At 37.4% G+C, this 19,373-nt stretch overlaps 2 protein-coding genes across 2 annotated transcripts in view; both read left to right on the forward strand.

Annotated features, from left to right (window-relative positions):
* Nucleotides 1-19,373, forward strand: part of LOC143583565 (uncharacterized) — a 168,648-nt gene that overhangs the window by 977 nt on the left and 148,298 nt on the right. The gene's annotated exons all lie outside the window — the stretch shown is intronic.
* Nucleotides 2,245-19,373, forward strand: part of LOC143583560 (myb-related protein 315-like) — a 68,475-nt gene continuing 51,346 nt past the window's right edge. The window contains exons 1-3 of the mRNA XM_077065839.1: nt 2,245-2,380; nt 2,540-2,669; nt 2,779-3,168. Of these exons, the coding sequence (XP_076921954.1) occupies nt 2,248-2,380; nt 2,540-2,669; nt 2,779-3,168 (653 nt within the window). The 5' untranslated portion in view covers nt 2,245-2,247. The remainder of the gene's footprint in view (nt 2,381-2,539; nt 2,670-2,778; nt 3,169-19,373) is intronic.

Consider the following 19,373-nt stretch of genomic DNA (forward strand, 5'->3'; position numbering starts at 1 on the left):
AGAAGAAAAGATACATGTGATGAAGGATTTAACAAGGCGCAACAAGAATCTTAAACTCCAAATAAAGGTATTGATTGTCGAGGATATAGTGACATTAATGAAATAGATGAAGACACAACAAGTGCACAACGTACAATAGATTATGTATACATGAGTGCAGTTAGAGATATGACTACATGATATCTAACTAAACCAAGATGAATGTTTATTGAATATAAATGTATTTTCGTAGAATTTTTACGTCATCCTTGATATAAATTTATCCAAAAATGATGATATAACTCATAAAAACAAAGTAGATACATATAAAGTACTAGTTTGATCATCCTGTGTTACGGGAGTTTATTTAAGTTTTTGTTTTTAATCGTTTTGCTATTTTATGATGATTTATTTTTATTTTTTATCGTAGTTTGTTTTATTTCAATACATATATATTAGTTTGTTATTATATTTTTTTTGCATTTGGGTATTTTCAATTGAGATGTGTAGGTTTTTTAGATTTTTAACGAACAAAAATACACGAACACGAACATGTTGATTTTTTTAAATGAACAAACATGAACACAAATATTTGTCTAATGAGAAAGGGGACGTCGATGTAGTTGACGATGGTTGGTAGTATCGGAAGTTAACCGGCGATGGAGATGATATACCATCAATGGAGAACATGTAAAGAAGATACATTAAATTAGGGGTTTAAGGATGAAAGCATTTACCAATAAATAAGATCTTATAACCTATTTGAGAGCTATTAGGGTTTGGTAAGATCCATAACCCATGAAAATTATTCTTTGATGATTAAGGGGTTATTTCATAAATAAATGAGATGTTATAACCCGTTTAAGGGTTATCCAGGTTTGGTGAGACCCACAACCCGCGAAAATTATTGTTTGATTATGAAAGAGTTTCACAAATAAATGAGATGTTATAACCCATTTAAAGACTATCTGGATTTGGTAAGACCCATACCCGTGATTTCGGGTCAAATGCATGAGAATCCTTCATTTTGAATTCAAACAATCTGGTGGCTCTAGAGAATGAGGGGAAAATCTGAGAGCGACACGTAGAATTTCATAGTAGACAATTATACTTAGATAAGTTATGTGATAATATGCAACCATGCCCCTTTTGGTCATTTTACTAACATAAGCTAAATAAAAAAAGCTAACACAAACACTTAAAAAAGAGCTTATCAACTTGTAGAATATAAGCTAATCCAAACACTTAAAAAGAGCTTATCAAATAATAGAAAACAAGTTTTTGTGCTCGCGCGTTGCAGCGCGGGGGTCTATTAGTGTGTTAATATGTTGTGTGTGTGTGTATATATATATATATATGGTTGGTACACGATTAAAGTCTAGAACAAAACTATAAAAATACAATCACTGTATTCCAAGTTTGGCAAATAAAGCAAACAAATAGCATAACACCAGCGTTTGGAAACCGTTGAAGAATTAAGACTACGTTTCCGTGAGTATGGAAAAATGAGTTGGACTACATGGTTGAATTTTGTGGTCGGTATTTGAAACTTTCGTCAATAGTATATTAGTATATTTGATAAATTTTTGTGGCTAAAATTTGATATCTTTATGAATAGTAAGTTTAGTGAGAGGTTGAAAATATGGTTATATATATAAAGCTATAAGCTACCTTAAAATATAAGCATACGTCAAAAAGTAAAAGCTAGGCCAAACTCTCCCTTCATACATATTCTTGTGATTTTAGCCCCAACTTGAGTGTTCACGTGGCTTTAAGCCCGTGGACCCTCTTAACACGTTTTTGTACTCTCAACCTTCTCATGATTCGTTAGAGAGATAATGTCGCTGCCACATCTAACAAGACGGACTCAAACCGGAAAAGTCTCTCATTCTTTGCCCGAAACTCGTTAAGCATCTACCTGAAGGCGGGAATTAATTTGTTTCAACACATGATTCTTAAAAATGGTTGAGAAGTTTAAATTTGTTGACATTAATTCAATGATATTTTTGTATAATTTTTTTATCACTTAAAATCAATTTAAAAATCCAAAACTGCCAGAAGTTTGAAAAAAAAAAAAAAAAAACCTCAACGCCCCAAAAGAACAATAAATGATCAGTTATATGTCAAGATTCCAATGTTGACTTGGTTCTATAATCTATATATATATATATATAGGGATCACAATTAGATAATATTAGTGTATATATAAGTGTAGTTGGTGAAGAAGATATCTAAATTATTGTGTTGAGTGGCTTATTAATTGAAAAGATGGTGAAGGCATCATGGTATGACAAAAATGGAATAAAGAAAGGTGCATGGAGTGAAGATGAAGATAACAAGTTAAGAATATACATCCAGAGATATGGCCATTGGAACTGGAGTTTACTTCCAAAGTTTGCTGGTATATATGTATTATATATATATATATATATATATATATATATATATGCATGCATGCATGTCCATCAATCACTTAATATCAGCTAGCTAGTAGTAGTAATTAACATCTTTTAATTGAACATAATTTGCTTAATATTGTTCTTTAATGTTTTCTGTTTAGGTGTATCTAGATGTGGTAAAAGTTGTAGGTTGAGATGGATGAATTATCTCCGTCCAAACATGAAACATGGGAATTTTTCAAAGCAAGAAGATGATCTGGTTATTGATTTACATAACAAGCTAGGCAACAAGTCTGTTCAAATAACCTTTTAATACTTTTGCTTATTTGTGTGTGTATATAATATTAACATACTAATCAAAAGAGGGCTTCTAATAGAATTTTGGTCTTTTTATGGACAGATGGTCTACGATAGCTGCAAAGTTACCGGGAAGAAGTGATAATGAAATAAAAAACCGTTGGAACACACATTTGAAGAAACGAGTTCAAGATGACCAAAGTGTCTCTAGAAGTGCACATGTTGGAACCGTTGATCCCAATGTTCATCAGGCTAACCCTAAAGAAAATGTTGTCAAAGAAACATGTGGCTCGAGTCAACGAACATTAGATGATGAAAAAACGTTTAGTGATTTCTGGACTGAGCCATTTGTAGCAGGCAATGATATCATGCCATCAGGCAATAACTTGCTGTCACCTTTTAATTTTGTCGACGATTTCATTTGTGAATCTTTTTCCCAGGATATATGGTCATCGTTGGATATTTATGTTGAGAACAATATGGAGTTTATCAAGTGAGTACGGGCAGCTGGTTAATTTATTTGTGTATTATTAGAGTGTAGTAAATGTGTACCTGGTTAGTGTTTTTATATAGATTTAAGAGTATATTTAGCAAATGTATGAGTTAGTTGTTATAAAAAAGTTATGTATTATTAAATATGTACACAATGAGATTGAAATAAGTTTTATGATGATGTGAATATTGTACTCTTATTTGAAGTGGTGCAATAATGTACTTAATGTGTTATCATGACTCATTACTATCCTTTGTATTTCTTGAGCTTGTAACTCTATTATTTGGACACCCATATCATATTAGTAATATTTTGTCTACAAAAAGCTCACACATTTGTCTTTTTGTCACATTAAGTCGTTAAGTGTAAAATTCTAATCGTATTTACAACAAACGTATCAAATATGCTATGGTAATTAATATTTGAGTTTGGACATTTATTAAGAACCCAATTAAATATTTTTAGAAGGGACAGGCTCCCAGTGCTTGACTATATTGAGTGATTGACTGGAAAAAAAGAGTAAAAAACACAAAGATAGAATATTGGCTTGACTGCTAAAAGTCCATCTCAATAATTCTTTCGTTTTTTTAATAAATTTGGATAAAATTTTATATCCAAAGCAATCTCTTTCGAAATAAATAGTTTAACCACTTGTTAAATCAATGTTCTTAATTGTTTAACAAATAGACTGTGGAATAGATACGAACAATCAAGAACACAACTTATAAATCACGTGATTTTGTGTTATATGAACTCAAGATCGAATTGGTATACTCGTTTACACGGTTTATATATATAGACCAAGGGTAAGTTAAAATACAAAGAACAACAAAAATAAGAAGAGTGAGAAGTAATCTAGTCCATTGATCTTAGATTTGAATGACTGAGATTAATTTAATAAATAAAAATTGATTGAAAGGGCATGAAGGTAATAACCCACATTTGTTGACTTTATCTCCCCACATGCAATGCATATGTCAATTCTCCCATCATTTTAAAATGTCCATAATTTTTTCATACGACATTATTTTTTTTAAAAAAAAATCACCATAATAATAAGCGTTTTTTATCTTTAATATGAGTATCATATTGTTATATAAAAATAAAAAAATTAATGTGTTTTTTTAATTGTGTTTTTTGTTGTTCATTGTGTCTTTTAGTTGAGTTTTCATATGAATTGTATTATAGATTTTTCTTTTGTGTAATATATTGTTTCCATTGTGTTTTACGTTTCAAGTCATTGTTTTATATATATTCATCACTGTGTCTTACGTTTTAGGTCATTGTGTTATACGTATTCACCATCGTGTCTTATGTTTAAGGTCATTGTGTTATACGTATTCACCATTGTGTTTTACGTTTCAAGTTATTGTGTAACATGTATTAATCATTTTGTTTTATGTATTAGATAATTTGTTGTTAATTTATCATTATTTTTGTTGGTGCATGATGTCAGTAGTTCAGTGTCTAGTGTCTGTAATCGCGTTTGTAATGTTTTATGTTTTGTATAAGCAAAGTTGCTAACAAGTTCGCTGATATGGGCGAACTTGTTAGACAAGCGAAGTTAGTGACAACTTCGCCTGAACATGCCAGGCGAAGTTGTCGTGATTATATAAGCCATCTGTTACGGCTTATTCGATTTATTATTCACACAGTTTTTCAGAGAGTATTCGAGATAGAGAGTCTGTAATCAAGTGATCTTCGTATCACGTGTTTAAGGTTGGTATACAACGTGTTTGATTATCGTATCGTGTGTTAACCGTATTGTTTTCTATACTCGTAACGTCTTACGTAGGGATTCCGCACCTACGTAGTACGCGATATCTCGTGTAGATCCGGCTGGGAACCTACAATTGGTATCAGAGCTTTTGCTCGATTGTGTGGTTCGGGATTATCACGCGGGTATAGAAATCGTTCCGTTCGACTATTCGCGGGACGAGTTTTCTGAGCTTTTGTGCTATACTCTCCTCCTACAATCTTAAACAACCTATAACACCTTCACAAACCTCGAAAAACCCAGAAATATAATCTGCAGAAGCTTCGTGTTCATCAGGCGAAGTTGCCGTCACTGTTAGTAGGGTTTCGGCGAAGATATAAGGTTAAGCGAAGTTATCCACAACTTCGCCTACCTCTTCAAGTTCGCTTACCTCAAGCGAAGTTACCCACAACTTCGCCTACCTCCCAAGTTCGCTCAACTTAAGTGAAGTTATTCTCAAGTTCGCCAATCCAGCGAATTTAAGAAAGTTAGCGAAGTTACTGATTCACGCGAAGTTAAGTTTTAAGCGAAGTTATCCACAACTTCGCCTACAGAGCTATTTGAAAATAAAATTTTTTATTTTCGGATTTCTTTGAGTTTTGAGAAAGATGTCTTCGATAAACATTACTGAACTAGTAAAGATGGAAGTAGAAGCTGGTTCGGCTACAAAAGCACCTAAGATGCTTAAGAAAACGGATTATGTAGCGTGGAAAGATCGTTTTGAACAATATGTCAAGTATCAAGATGCCAAGATGTGGGTGTGTATACAAGATGGTTACATTCCACCTACTACTGAGTATGAAGGTCGTGATCAGATCAAGAAGTACAAAGAGATGGAAGATGAAGAGAAGAAGATGTATGAGGCAGAAAGTAAAGCTCATGCAGCAATTACAATGGCTCTTCCACAAGAGATACTTCACACCTTCCGAAAGTATAAACTGCTAGAGAGCTTTGGGAAGCTCTTGAAAACCGTTTTGAGGGCAATGTGGGAATTCGTGCTTCGAAGATTAAACTTCTAAAAACCCAATTCTCGGTCTTCAAGTATCTGAAAAATGAATCACTTGATGATATCATCACTAGATATTATCATCTGATGACTGAACTCAGCAACTATTCAATTGCATACAAAGAAGATGAGATTGTTGAGAAGCTTCTTGATGCTCTCCCACCAAAATGGGAGATGTATACAGTGTTGATGAGAGAAGATAAAGACTTTGCTGACTATGACCTTGAGACAGCAGTTAACAAGCTAAGAACGTTTGAACTGAACATGGTACGAAAGGAGACACCTACCGATCAGGTTCAAGATCCGGGTATGTATGGGGCAAAGGTTAACTCAGGATCAAGTTCGAAAACGGAATCATCTGCTTATTACTCTAAGGGAGAGTCAGGCGCGAGCTCAACACATGAGGGACATGTATCTCTTAACATGAACGGTGATGTGTGATATGTAGCTGGAGGGTCAAATGCTTCTCAACCTCAAGCGACCAAGAGTAGTTATTCCCCAAGTGTTTCAAACAACAACTACTAGAAGATGCCCATGAGTGTCAAATCTGCTGAACAGCAGTTTGCTCTCTATGCATCTTTTATTGCTTCGTATGAGAACTACATTCAGGGTAAGATCGTTGATCCTGCAGTTTTGGATGAAGACTATGACCAGATCGATGCTGATGATCTGGAGGAGATGGATCTGCAGTGGCAGATGGCCATGATAGTGAGAAGGGTAAAGAGGTTCATGAAGAAGACTGGCAAGAAGTTTGTCGGTGAGAGGCCAGGGTTTGATAAGACGAAGGTTCGCTGCTACAACTGTCAGCAGAATGGCCACTTTGCAAAAGAATGCAAGAATGAACGTGTAGAACGCAGTCAGAACAGATCTACACAGCAAAGTGGTAGTGGTAATGACTATAGAGCCATGATTTCCAGACAGAACGAAGAGTACAACTGGAATCTGCATGTTGAAGAAGTATTTGAACAGGCCAACTTGGCAAACATCAAAAATGCAGATAGTGAGAAGGGAACTGGCAAAAATGAAGCGTACATGGCAGATGTAGCAGACCAGCTCTCCGAGGTAAGTACCGAACTCCCTTGTACTAAGTGTGAACATCTGTCTGAACAACTGACAACTCTAACTGATCAGTTTGTTAGTTTGGATGCGCAATATAAAACTTTAAAAGAAGATCATCACTTCACTAAAGCTAGAGAAAATAGTTACAAAGTAAAAATTAAAGCTAGTGAAACAGATATTAAAAGTCTTAAAGCAAAGCTTGCTGAAAAAATTAAAGTGATTGATCTTAGCTATGAAGTTCTAGAAGAGAAAACCAAACTAATAGCTGAGAGGGAAAAACAGATAGCTGATCACCAGGTAAAAGTGGTGGAACTTAACAGGAAACTTGAACAATTCAGAAATTCCTCCGCTATACTTGATCACCTCGTTAGTGATCAAGGTTCTCCAAAAAGGGGAGGAATTGGTTATCATGAAGTTCCACCACCTTTCAATCATAATTACACTTTTAACCCTAGTAATCAGAAATCTGTCGATGTTGACTATGGTCAGACAGTTCCGGTTAAAGTAACGATTAAAGAACCAGAAGTTAGTAAGCCTGTTGCAAGTGTTAAAATTTCTGCTCCGAGTCCTGTCTCATCTAACTCGGACAAGTCTTCTGAGTCGTGTGAGACAAAACAAGAGGAAGTGTTACCAAAAAGTGGAGAAAAAAATAAAACACCTGAAAAGAAGTCTCCACTAAACCCGTATGTCCCACCATATGTGAGACAAACAGGCAGTAATACAGCCTCAACATCTAAGACAACTTTTGATAAGAAAGTTGAAAACAGGTGTTGTTTTAGATGTAATCAACAAGGACATCTTGTTGCTGATTGCCCTCTGAAGCAAAAATTCAGAGGTGTAAGGCCTTTAAAATATGAGAAAAGAGCTAACAGTAATCAATTTAATGATAAAACTGAAAACCCATCGAATTTCAGAAAATGGACTAATCCAGGTTTTCAAAGAAATAGATCTCAGTTTTTCACTGGTAACACCCAAACCATAACTAATAATTCATTTAATTCAAGACGGTTTGGATGGCCTCATAGACAATCCACAAGAAGGTATCCTGTTAGGACTCACAGAAATGATTATGATACTAACTTTGGACAGCCAAGGTACGGGATGTATCGACCCAAGACCAAGAGGTCTTGGGTCCCAAGATTCTAATAATCTGCTTTAATCGTGCAGGAACAGTTGAACAGGGCTGCCAACAATCAATGGGTTGTGGATAGCGGCTGTTCCCGGCACATGACGGGTAACAAGAAATTGTTACAAGACTGGAAACCTGTTCAAGGTGGTAGAGTGAGTTTCGCAGGAGAGAGCGGTGGAAAGATCACAGGAATTGGGACTGTGACTAACGGGAAGATGACGCTAGAGAAAGTTAACTTTGTTGAAGAACTGAAGCACAATCTGCTGAGTGTTTCGCAGATCTGTGACAAGGATTATACCGTGCATTTCACGAAGAATGAGGCGATAGTGTTGTATCCTGGTTTTAAGATACCAGAGGACTGGATTGTTATGAAGGCTTCAAGAGTGAAGAATACGTATATTATGGATATGAGGTCTACTGAAATGGCCACTGAAGAATCGTGTCTTTTGTCGAAAGCGACTGAATCAGAGTCCGAATTATGGCATAGGAGAATGGGGCACATTCATCTTCGTAAGATGAACTACCTTGTCAAAAATGGGCTTGTGTTGGGGGTTCCCTTGAAGAATTTCAACTTCGAAGACAAATGCTTATCATGCAAGAAGGGAAAGCAACACAAGAAATCCCATCACACCAAGAAGGTCAACTCAATAGTCAGTACCCTAGACCTACTTCACATGGATCTCTTTGGTCCAGTGAATGTAAAAAGTCTAGGGGGAACATCGTACTGCTTGGTGATTACTGATGATTTTTCTCGATACTCGTGGGTATATTTCCTGAAGTCGAAGGATGAAACTGTTCAGATGGTAATAAATTTGATTACCAAAGTTGAGAACATTATGGGAAAAAGAGTTAAATACATCAGGAGTGACAATGGGACTGAGTTCAAGAACTATCAGATGGAGATCTTCTACCTACAGAAGGGGATTGAACACCAATACAGCGCACCGTATACTCCGCAACAAAATGGAGTGGCTGAGTGGAAGAACAGAACTTTAATTGAAGGAGCCAGAACCATGCTGGCTGATTCGCAACTTCCTGTGGTGTTTTGGGCTGAAGCTGTTGCAACAGCCTGTTATATCCTTAATAGAGTGTTAACTGTTAAAAGATTAAATAAAACCTTTTATGAACTAATGCATGGGAGAAAGCCCAACTTGAGTGGTCTTGAACCATTCGGGTCCCCGTGTTCGATATTAAAGACCAATTCAAAATTTGGTGAAGTAGCCGACGAAGGAATCTTAGTCGGATACGTTGTTGGGACTCCCAACAGACGGGTCTTTAATACATCGACCAGCAAGGTTGAGGTGGTGTGTAACACTGATATCACAAGTTACAAATCACCAAAACCAAGCACGGGACCCGCTGGGGTTTTTGACTATGATAGACTTTTTAAATCTTTTAACATACCTTATCTGAATTTTGCAGAAGTTGAGGAAAGAATTGCTACGAAGATGATATGCGATGAGGAATACACTTTGGTGCAACGACCACAGTATGATGAATGTCAGCCTTCCTCGTCAAATACTGTCAATACCCCTGCTGCCTCTACTGAAGAGGAATTCATCAATCCATTTCACTCTCAACATCAATCAACCATGGATGAGCTATCTTCGAACTTGGAAGATAATCTAAATGTTAGTTCGGTTCCGACTACGAGAATTCACAAAAATCACCCGTTGGAGAATGTGATAGGTGATCTGTCCGTCGGTGTACAAACAAGAAAAAGCGTGAATGAGCACACCTGTGTTTACACAAGCATTAAAGACACGGGCATTATCAACGAATGCTTGTACACCTGCTTCATCAGCCAGATTGAACCAAAGAACTATCAAATGGCTCTTAAGGACAGCTCGTGGGTCGAAGCCATGCAAGAAGAGTTAGCTCAGTTTAAGAAAATGGAAGTATGGAATTTGGTTGAAAAACCGAAGAATGTGCATGCGATAGGCACGAAGTGGGTCTTCAAATGTAAGAGAGATGAGAAAGGGGTTGTTATCAGGAACAAGGCGAGGCTGGTTGTTAAAGGCTTTAATCAACAAGAGGGGATTGATTACAATGAGGTGTTTGCTCCTGTGGCAAGATTGGAAGCTATTCGGCTGTTTTTGGCATTTGCTGCTCATAAGGAGATGAAGGTTTTTCAGTTGGATGTGAAGAGCGTGTTCCTAAATGGTAAAGTCGATGAGGTTGTGTACGTTGAGCAACCTCCGGATTTTCCTGACCCTGACTTTCCCGATCACGTGTACAAGCTAAGTAAAGCGCTGTATGGACTACATCAGGCACCTCGTGCCTGGTACTCAACGTTATCCGATTACTTGCTTGAGAATGAGTTTGAAAGAGGTAAGATTGATAGCACGTTGTTCTTCAAGAGAAAAGGAAGCGACTTTCTGCTTGTGCAAGTCTACGTGGACGACATTATCTTTGCTGCATCAAAGGTCGCCATGTGTCAGGAGTTTGAGGCCGTCATGAAGAAGAGATTTGAAATGAGTGCTATGGGTGAACTAACTTTCTTTTTAGGATTGCAGGTTGATCAGAAGAAAGACGGGATGTTTATTCATCAGACAAAGTATGTCCATGATGTTCTCAAACGCTTCAAGATGGAGGACAGCACTCCATATGATACTCCAGTTTGCGTCAATCACAAATTGGGTGCTGATTCAGACAATGATGCAGACGTGGACCCAACCCAATATCGGGCTATTATAGGTTCTTTAATGTACTTAACTGCTTCTAGGCCTGATATAATGTTTGCTGTTTGTCTTTGTGCACGCTTTCAGGCAAAGCCAAAAGAATCTCATTTGAAGGTTGCGAAGAGGATACTGCGGTATCTCAAGGGCAAGCCGAAGCTGGGGTTGTGGTACCCGAGAGGAGGAGACTTGGAGCTAGTCGCTTACACAGATTCTGATTATGGAGGGTGCAATCAGAGTCGGAAATCTACAACTGGTGGATGTCAGTTTCTTGGTGGCAGATTGGTGTCGTGGCAATGCAAGAAGCAGACTTCAGTCGCAATTTCAACCTGTGAAGCAGAATACATGGCAGCATCCAACTGCTGCTCCCAGGTTCTTTGGATTCAACAACAGTTGCGCGACTATGGTCTGAATTTCTCACTTACTCCTATTTGCATTGATAACACTGCTGCTATCTCAGTAACTAACAATCCCGTGAAGCACTGTAAAACTAAACATATTGACATACGTCATCATTTTATACGGGATTGTGCTGAGAAGAAGCTGATTGAGCTCGAAAAGGTTGACACGTTAGATAATTTCGCTGACTTGTTCACGAAAGCGTTTGACAAAACTAGATTTCAAAACCTTGTTGAGCTGAATGGGATGATCAATCCCGAGTAACCATGCTTTGTGTTTGTGTTATATATATATAAAAAAAAAAAAACGTCACTATCGCTTAGAATTATGTCGGTTGCCTTAGTTTGATGGACATTTCTTCGGATATGTTTGGTCCTCATTTCTACTGGTAGAATCTGAGGATAGCCATTAACCAGATGACTGAGAGTGACCGGGGCGGTTTATGATGTGTTTTTATTCTTTCGTTGAAAATTAATCGATCATACTTAGTTAGAAGAACACATACTTGTATGTGGTCGGTCCAGCTGATCCATTGGATCTTCGGGATAGCCGTTTACCTGAAGACTTTGTTTTGGTCGGGGCGATTGATGTTAAAATTTCTGTTCGGGAAATGAAATTATTTTTCAAGTCTACTACTTCGTAAGAAGTTACTTTATTATGTTTAACAGAAAATTGATCCAACCTTGGAAAGTGATAGATATACTGATTCTGTATGCTTAACTAGTGAAGTTATTAGGCTTAAAAGACTTTAGAACAGTCATTGTATGTCATGGTATCTTTTTATGGTGCGTAAAAGTAGAAGTGATACTAACTAAATCTACTCGATTCTTTGTGGAAACTCCTTAAGAGTTGTGCATGTCTTCATAAATATCTTTCCGAATGATAGGCAGAAAAGCGATTACCCAGTCATACACGAGACCGTGAGTGTTCTGATTCCCGTGAAGATAGCGTGTCAAGACACTGCAGTGATCCAGATTTGGGACTTGCAGTTATTTTTTACTTGAAGTTGTGTATATACATGTTAGATTAAAAAAAAAAAAAAAAAATTCTAGAGTTCATAATAATAATGATTATCAATCAAGACACAAGAAGGTGAACGGGAAGCAGAGTCTAAGATCGAAGAGTAATTACTACTTAATCAGACACTACGGGTCGAGGTCAATTTGGGTTACTTGGGGAAAGCCTAATACGCCTTGAGAATAGATAGGAGGCATCATAATCTCTGAGTTGTTGCCCACTTAAGTTTTGAGCTTAATTGAACCTAACTCGTATCACAGAAACGATGAAAACCATTTTAAGTAGATTACCTGCTTACAACCTGTTTCTTTATGTCATAATACAGTTGAACACGGATCTGTGTGACAGTCACGAAATTGGTATGATTCCTGTTCGGATCTTTTCTAAAACATGGTAGTCCCTGTCGAGACTGAAATTTGATCCCGTGTACTTTAATTTTTCAAATTTTTGTTACTTTTGTAATTGTTTGATTTTATACCTGGTTACTTGGTCTTGATCGTTTCATTTAACGCTTTAAAGGATGTTTTAAAACTTAATTGCAAATTGTTCAAATTATGGGGTTTGTTTTGAAAAATTTTAATATCAGCGAAGTTCGGCATAACTTCGCCTGATAGGCGAAGTTATCCACAACTTCGCCGATACATCTGTGGCCCTATATAAAGAAGTTTAAGGTCAAACAGTTTCATAATTTTCAAAACCAACGAACTTATCTTCCTAAACCTAGCGAACTTATCGTATAATCCATCGATCTTGCAGTTGTTCATTCTTTTCCGATTCTAATCCGATTTCAAGGTGTTTAGGATTCCTTTATCGTATAATCAATGTTTTTGAGGTTGATCATCGGTCGTTTCGACTCGATTATCGACCTCGTCTTTCGAAACCTTAAACACCCGATTTCAAACTTGTTTTTACGTGATAGTAAACCACTTGAACGTATAAAACTTCATAAAATCATGTATTTCGGAGTCCTCGATCTCCGAAATCATCTTCTACACGTTGTTCAAAATCCTAACTGTTGGCGATTCAAATTCGGCGAAGTTACAGTTTAGGCGAAGTTATCCGTAACTTCGCCTGAGGTTTAACTTCGCCTGAGGTTTAACTTCGCCTGAGGTTTATCTTAAGAGGCGATGTTGTGATTAGGCGAAGTTCTCATTAACTTCGCCTGGACCATTTAACTTAACTATTATCAGACGAAGTTCAAGTTGAAGCGAAGTTGTTTCCCAACTTCGCCTCACCTTTAACTTCGCCTATACAGTATTGATCACAACTTCGCTCATGGTAACAGGTGAACTTGTGATTCGCTTTGAAGTTTATCTAACTTAACCTGTTTATTGCAGATATGGCTGCTGTTGCTGGAGCAGGTGGTGCAGGCGGTGATGACGGAGGTGACCAACAAAGACAGTTCTTCCAGGGTCACAACATGTATATCACCTTAGACCCGGAGGCGAGCGAAGTTGATGATTTCCGCGAAATCATCACATTTCTGTTACGCTCGAGGATATTCCACGCCATTACAACAACTCTGCCGATATCCTTATCCAACATTGAGGATTTCTGGCAAACCGTGGAATACGACTGTAGAGTTGAACCCCCGGTGATGCGAGCAACAGTAAACAATCAAATTGTTCAGTTCTCTTCTGAACATATCCGGGCGGCTCTGCTGTTTGGAAACGAGACAAGGGATGACCCGACAGAGTTTGTAGCTCCTTTCCGCGATGGAGCATTTTTGAGGATGGGTTATTCTGGTCCCTTGGGGGATTCGCAGAGAAGGAAGGGATTTCTGCTTGACCAGTGGCGCTTTCTTATGCATGTTATGATAGTATGCATGTCAGGGAGAAAGGCGGGCACTGATGGCATGGGCGCGACCATGCAGTCAGCGATGACTGCTCTAACGTACAACAAGCGATTCGGCTTTAGTCAGATGGTCTTTTATGAGATTGATCGTCAACGAAGAGCGATGGCGCGTGAGCTGTTCATCATGTATCCAAGATTCCTTCAAATGATCTTGAATCATGTTGCTCCAACGCTTCCTCAGCGCCGTCCGATCCGATATGTTGAGAGTGTGAACAAACGGATCTTCGCCCAATGCAGATCCTCCAGTGCGAGGAGCAAACCTGAGCTTCGTCCTCGCCATACTCCACTCTTTGGGTACTTAATCAACCCGGGGTATGTGCCTGCTCGTGGGGATGAGTTTAGGGACCCGGCACCACAACAGGCAGGAGCACCTCAAGCTATACCTGCTGCTCCTGTTGTGTCACCGGAGGAGAATGTGAACCTTGACGAAGAATTTGGTGGTCAAGGCTTCTTTGATATGGATCGGGTGGATCCAGAGGAAGATGTACAGGTCTCGGTAGCCCAAGTGTCGACTGTGAATGTTACTAGAACAGCTGCTACGGTGGCTGGTTCTGATTCTGATAATGAAGTGGCAGAGGCGAGAAGGATTATGGTGACTCGAGAAAGACTACATGGGAAAAGAAAGAGAACAGATGATGATAGCGAGTCTGATTATGAGGAAGAGGTACAACAACTGATCCGAAGGTCAAGAAGGGAACGGATAGGTGCAGGATCAGGAGCCGGTGAGAGCTCTAGGGTGGTACGTTTCACTCCACCAGCACTATCCGGTATGACAATGGTTCCCTCATCCCTACAGGTTACAAGGCCAAGCGCTACGGGTGTTCCCGTGGTGGCTACCTCGTCTACTTTTGGCCTCCCACCCACTACTTTCCAACTTTCGGCTCCGGAAATAGTTTCGTTGCCGCCTCCGACTGTTACTCCATCGGAGGTCGTGGCACGCTTTATCGAGTCGACTGTTGTGGCCACTGCAGGGTTATCAATGACGATACCACCTGCGGTTACGTCTATTTCTACTTCTGAGGTCCCGGTGACATCGGAAATCCCTCCTCATTACACTCAAGACATATCACATATGAGGTTCGATTTCGATGCAACCCTCTCAGACTCAGAACGAATAGCAGCACTTGAACGGGTCGTGGCAGAACAATCAAGGGTGAATCTTATCCAGACCCAGGCTATTCAACGCCTAGTTGCAGAGAATCAGATGCAGTCGTCCCTGCTGGTAGAACATGGAAAGATCATAGATGCTCTGATGGAGTTCTTGGCATCTCAGGGAGAGACGAGCTGTAAAGGCGACGAGTTGAGGACCAAGAGAAGGAATGATAGAGACGATGATCCCAATGCGTCGAAAGATGTAGGTGGTGAGCTACCAAGAACTGATCAAGCTCTTGGAACTTCCACAACTCAGGGGGAGTCGACAACTGCAGCTGGTGGTGATGATGTGGTGGTGGTGGACGTAGAGGAGATGGATGATAGCTTGGTTGGTGATGATGATGTATTGCCAAGTGATGTGATAGAAAAGATTGGTGGAGATATTGTGATTGATACAGAGATAGAAGAGGGAGAGATAGTTGAGGAAAATATTGAGCATGACATTCCAGATGTTGAGAAAGCAGATTTGAGTGAACAGATTGGAAGCGATGAGTCTGAATGGGAAGAGCAGCCTAGATGGAAGGAAGGCTATGCTCAGTGGTTCGTCAAAACGAAGAAACCGGCGGTCCCTACAATGTTTAAGAAGAGTTACAACATTAAAGGCTATGCTGAAGCGAAGAAAGGGATTATTTGCTGGATCTATGATGAGCAGTTGAGGCTCTTCGTGATTAAAAGGTATGACGGTGTTCAGTATTTTAAAAGACTGTTAAGATCGTTGAATACAATGCCGGAATGTGAAGTGAAAGACTTAGCCAGATTGGGGTTAATCAATCGAAGTGACGATAATATGGCTAGAGTCATTGGGAAAATTGTGTGGAAAGAAAGTATAAAAGAGAAGAAATTTGAGCTGTTAAAACCACAAAAGGGAAAACTTGTTGAAGACAAGGATATAGGTTTGAGAGCTGATGGAAAACCTTGGATGATTATGAAGTATAAACCGATCCGGTGCCTTAAAGAAGTACCGATGAAGCTAATGCCCAAGGATGTGCTTAAAGACCTAAAGTGGTGGTTTGTAGATTGTGAGACAGCTGAGGCAGTGATGGAAGACGAGGATGAACAAGAGGTGCTAAGAGTTTACGATCCGATGCATTTGGTAAACTTGTCGCAAGCTGATCTGCAGGTGCTCAATGAGAAGAAAATCTTTTATATTCCTGCTTGGAAAGACGAAGCGAGGAAATATCAAAGAGTTGTTTCTGTTTGTGTTCGAGAAGGAGTGCATGCGTGAAGATATAAGGTTGAAGATTACAAGACACGTGTTTGAAGCTAAAGAGATGAAGCTAATGCCAAGGGGGAGTCTGTTGGTGCATGATGTCAGTAGTTCAGTGTCTAGTGTCTGTAATCGCGTTTGTAATGTTTTATGTTTTGTATAAGCGAAGTTGCTAACAAGTTCGCTGATATGGGCGAACTTGTTAGACAAGCGAAGTTAGTGACAACTTCGCCTGAACATGCCAGGCGAAGTTGTCGTGATTATATAAGCCATCTGTTACGGCTTATTCTATTTATTATTCACACAGTTTTTCAGAGAGTATTTGAGAGAGAGAGTCTGTAATCAAGTGATCTTCGTATCACGTGTTTAAGGTTGGTATACAACGTGTTTGATTATCGTATCGTGTGTTAATCGTATTGTTTTCTATACTCGTAACGTCTTACGTAGGGATTCCGCACCTACGTAGTACGCGATATCTCGTGTAGATCCGGCTGGGAACCTACAATTTTTTACATATTTTTATTACACAACAGTGTTATTATTATTTAAAAAAAAACATAATGATGAGTTGAAATACATAATGACGAAAAAAGACACAATGGTGTGCGAAAAGACACAATGACGAAAAAGACACAATGGTGTGCGAAAAGACACAATGACGAAAAAAGACACAATAGTGTGCGAAAAGACACAATGACGAAAAAAGACATAATGGTGTGCGAAAAGACACAATGACGAAAAAAGACACAATGGTGTGCGAAAAGATACAATGACGTAATTTTTGTTTTAAATTTTATATAATAAAAATCATACTCATATTAAAGATAAAAAAACGTTTGTTATTATGATAATTTTTTTTATAAAAAAAATATATCATACGAAAAAGTTATAAACGTTCTAAAATGATGGAGGTATTAACACGTGCCTTGCATGTGGAGAGAGAAAATGTGTACAATTACCTCTATACCTTTTTTCTTTTGGTCCCACTTGACACATGTCAATTATCTATGGCTTCTCACACTTTTCATTTTTGTTAACATTTATAGAATAACTTGACCCAACTAGAATTCTTAAACAACAGGTAATTTAATTAAAATAATTAAACAAACCTAACATCCTAAACCAACACGTATTAGAAAGTATTACTTTAAAACTGATAATAAAAGATGATAATAAAAGAACATTGTAGACAAACACAAAAAGTTACTTTAAAACTTTCTGTTCTTTATCATGCGTCATTATAGATTAATAATCTACCGACGAAGAATTTGAGTGTTTTATAAAAACTAACACATATTTAAGATTTAAATCAAATACAAATTAAATTAACGTACGAACTATGAGAATTAAGTAATGTAATTATCTACAACATAGTGTAATTATAGTGTAGTGTAATTGCACTACGATTTAATTATATAATTACACTAGTAAATATAATTACACTACTTAATTTTTACAGTTAGCACGTTAATTTAATTTGTGCATTAACTTGCCCATATGTATGTATGTATATATAAAAAGAGAGGGGTTTGTTGTCGAACTACAAAAAGGAGAGGAACCATAGAACTAGGGCCGGCCCAAGGGCCGTGCAGCCCGTGCAACCGCACAAGGCCCAAAAAATTTTGGGGCCCAAAATTAAAGAATTTAGGATATGCAATAAATAAATTATATACAAACAAAAACTAACTAAAAGAGTCTTGTAGCTCACATTGTATGCTTCATTGTTTACATGATTGATGTTGGACTCAGGTTCAATACCCGGTTCACTCTTTTTTTCCAATTTTTCCAGAATTTGTATAGCATACTTAATGGGCTACAACATTATTTTCTTTTCCTTTTATTGTCACACCCCGACCAAAGGCGGAACATGTCGGGCGCAACGTATTGATTGGACAGTAGCTCAAAAGACACTAATTAAAGTGACAATAATTATTTAATTTCATTAATATTAACAAGTACACAAATTCAATAATAAACAACAATTACATCATGTTTTGTATTTTGAATAATATCCTAAGGTAAAACTAATTTCTTCGATCTTGAACAATGTAAATTACTTGTACCTGTAGCATGTATAAAAATAAAGTTTGTCAACACGAATGTTGGTGAGAGTACATAAGTTTTAGTTGATATATATATATATATAAATCACAATTCATATGTAAATGATGAGTATTACAATTCTTATGAAAATGTAAACAACTAATTAGATGTGGACCCGTTCTTATTGATACAAAATCAAAGTATTTGGGTAAATGTATGATCATACTAGATGATGATAGATGAGGATGAGATACCAAACACCAAGCATAAAATAAACAATTAAGCACATAGAACATTATCATAGAGCATGCAATAATCACACATAAACATACATTGAATTGTGTTTTTGAATAGATGTGGAAATAAAAAGAGTAATTTAAATAGGGTATGCATGCCACCCCCAAAATATAAAAGATGAAAAAGGGGGATATGTAAACTCACCTTATAGCGTAGGATAAACGGGGACGAGATAATAAAAGAAAATGCTAGGATGGAAAACGGTCAAGCTCCTCGAGGTTCACCGACAAATATTCCTAGTTGTTAATGACAATATGAATTAAATATAATCTTAACGAAATACTAAGATTTATGACGGGTTTTAAGATTCGGTATGGTTGTGTGTCATACTATAATATTAGTAAATACATTTTCGTTAATTATAAAGGTTACTATTATATTTATTAATGTTATTGTTGTTGTCGTCCTTGTTGTTGTTTTTATTATTATTATTATTATTATTATTATTATTATTATTATAGATAAACTAAATATTATATACAATAATATATTAACGTAAATATACGAGATAAAATAGTTTGATCGTTGATAAGATAACAATACATATATATACACGTATTTATATATATATATACATATATGTATATTACATGGTTAATAAAAGTCCA

This window comes from Bidens hawaiensis, unplaced genomic scaffold, assembly GCF_021521415.1.
Source record: "Bidens hawaiensis isolate Kalapana, Puna unplaced genomic scaffold, B.hawaiensis_p1.1 tig00032455_1, whole genome shotgun sequence".
Classification (NCBI taxonomy): Eukaryota; Viridiplantae; Streptophyta; class Magnoliopsida; order Asterales; family Asteraceae; genus Bidens; species Bidens hawaiensis.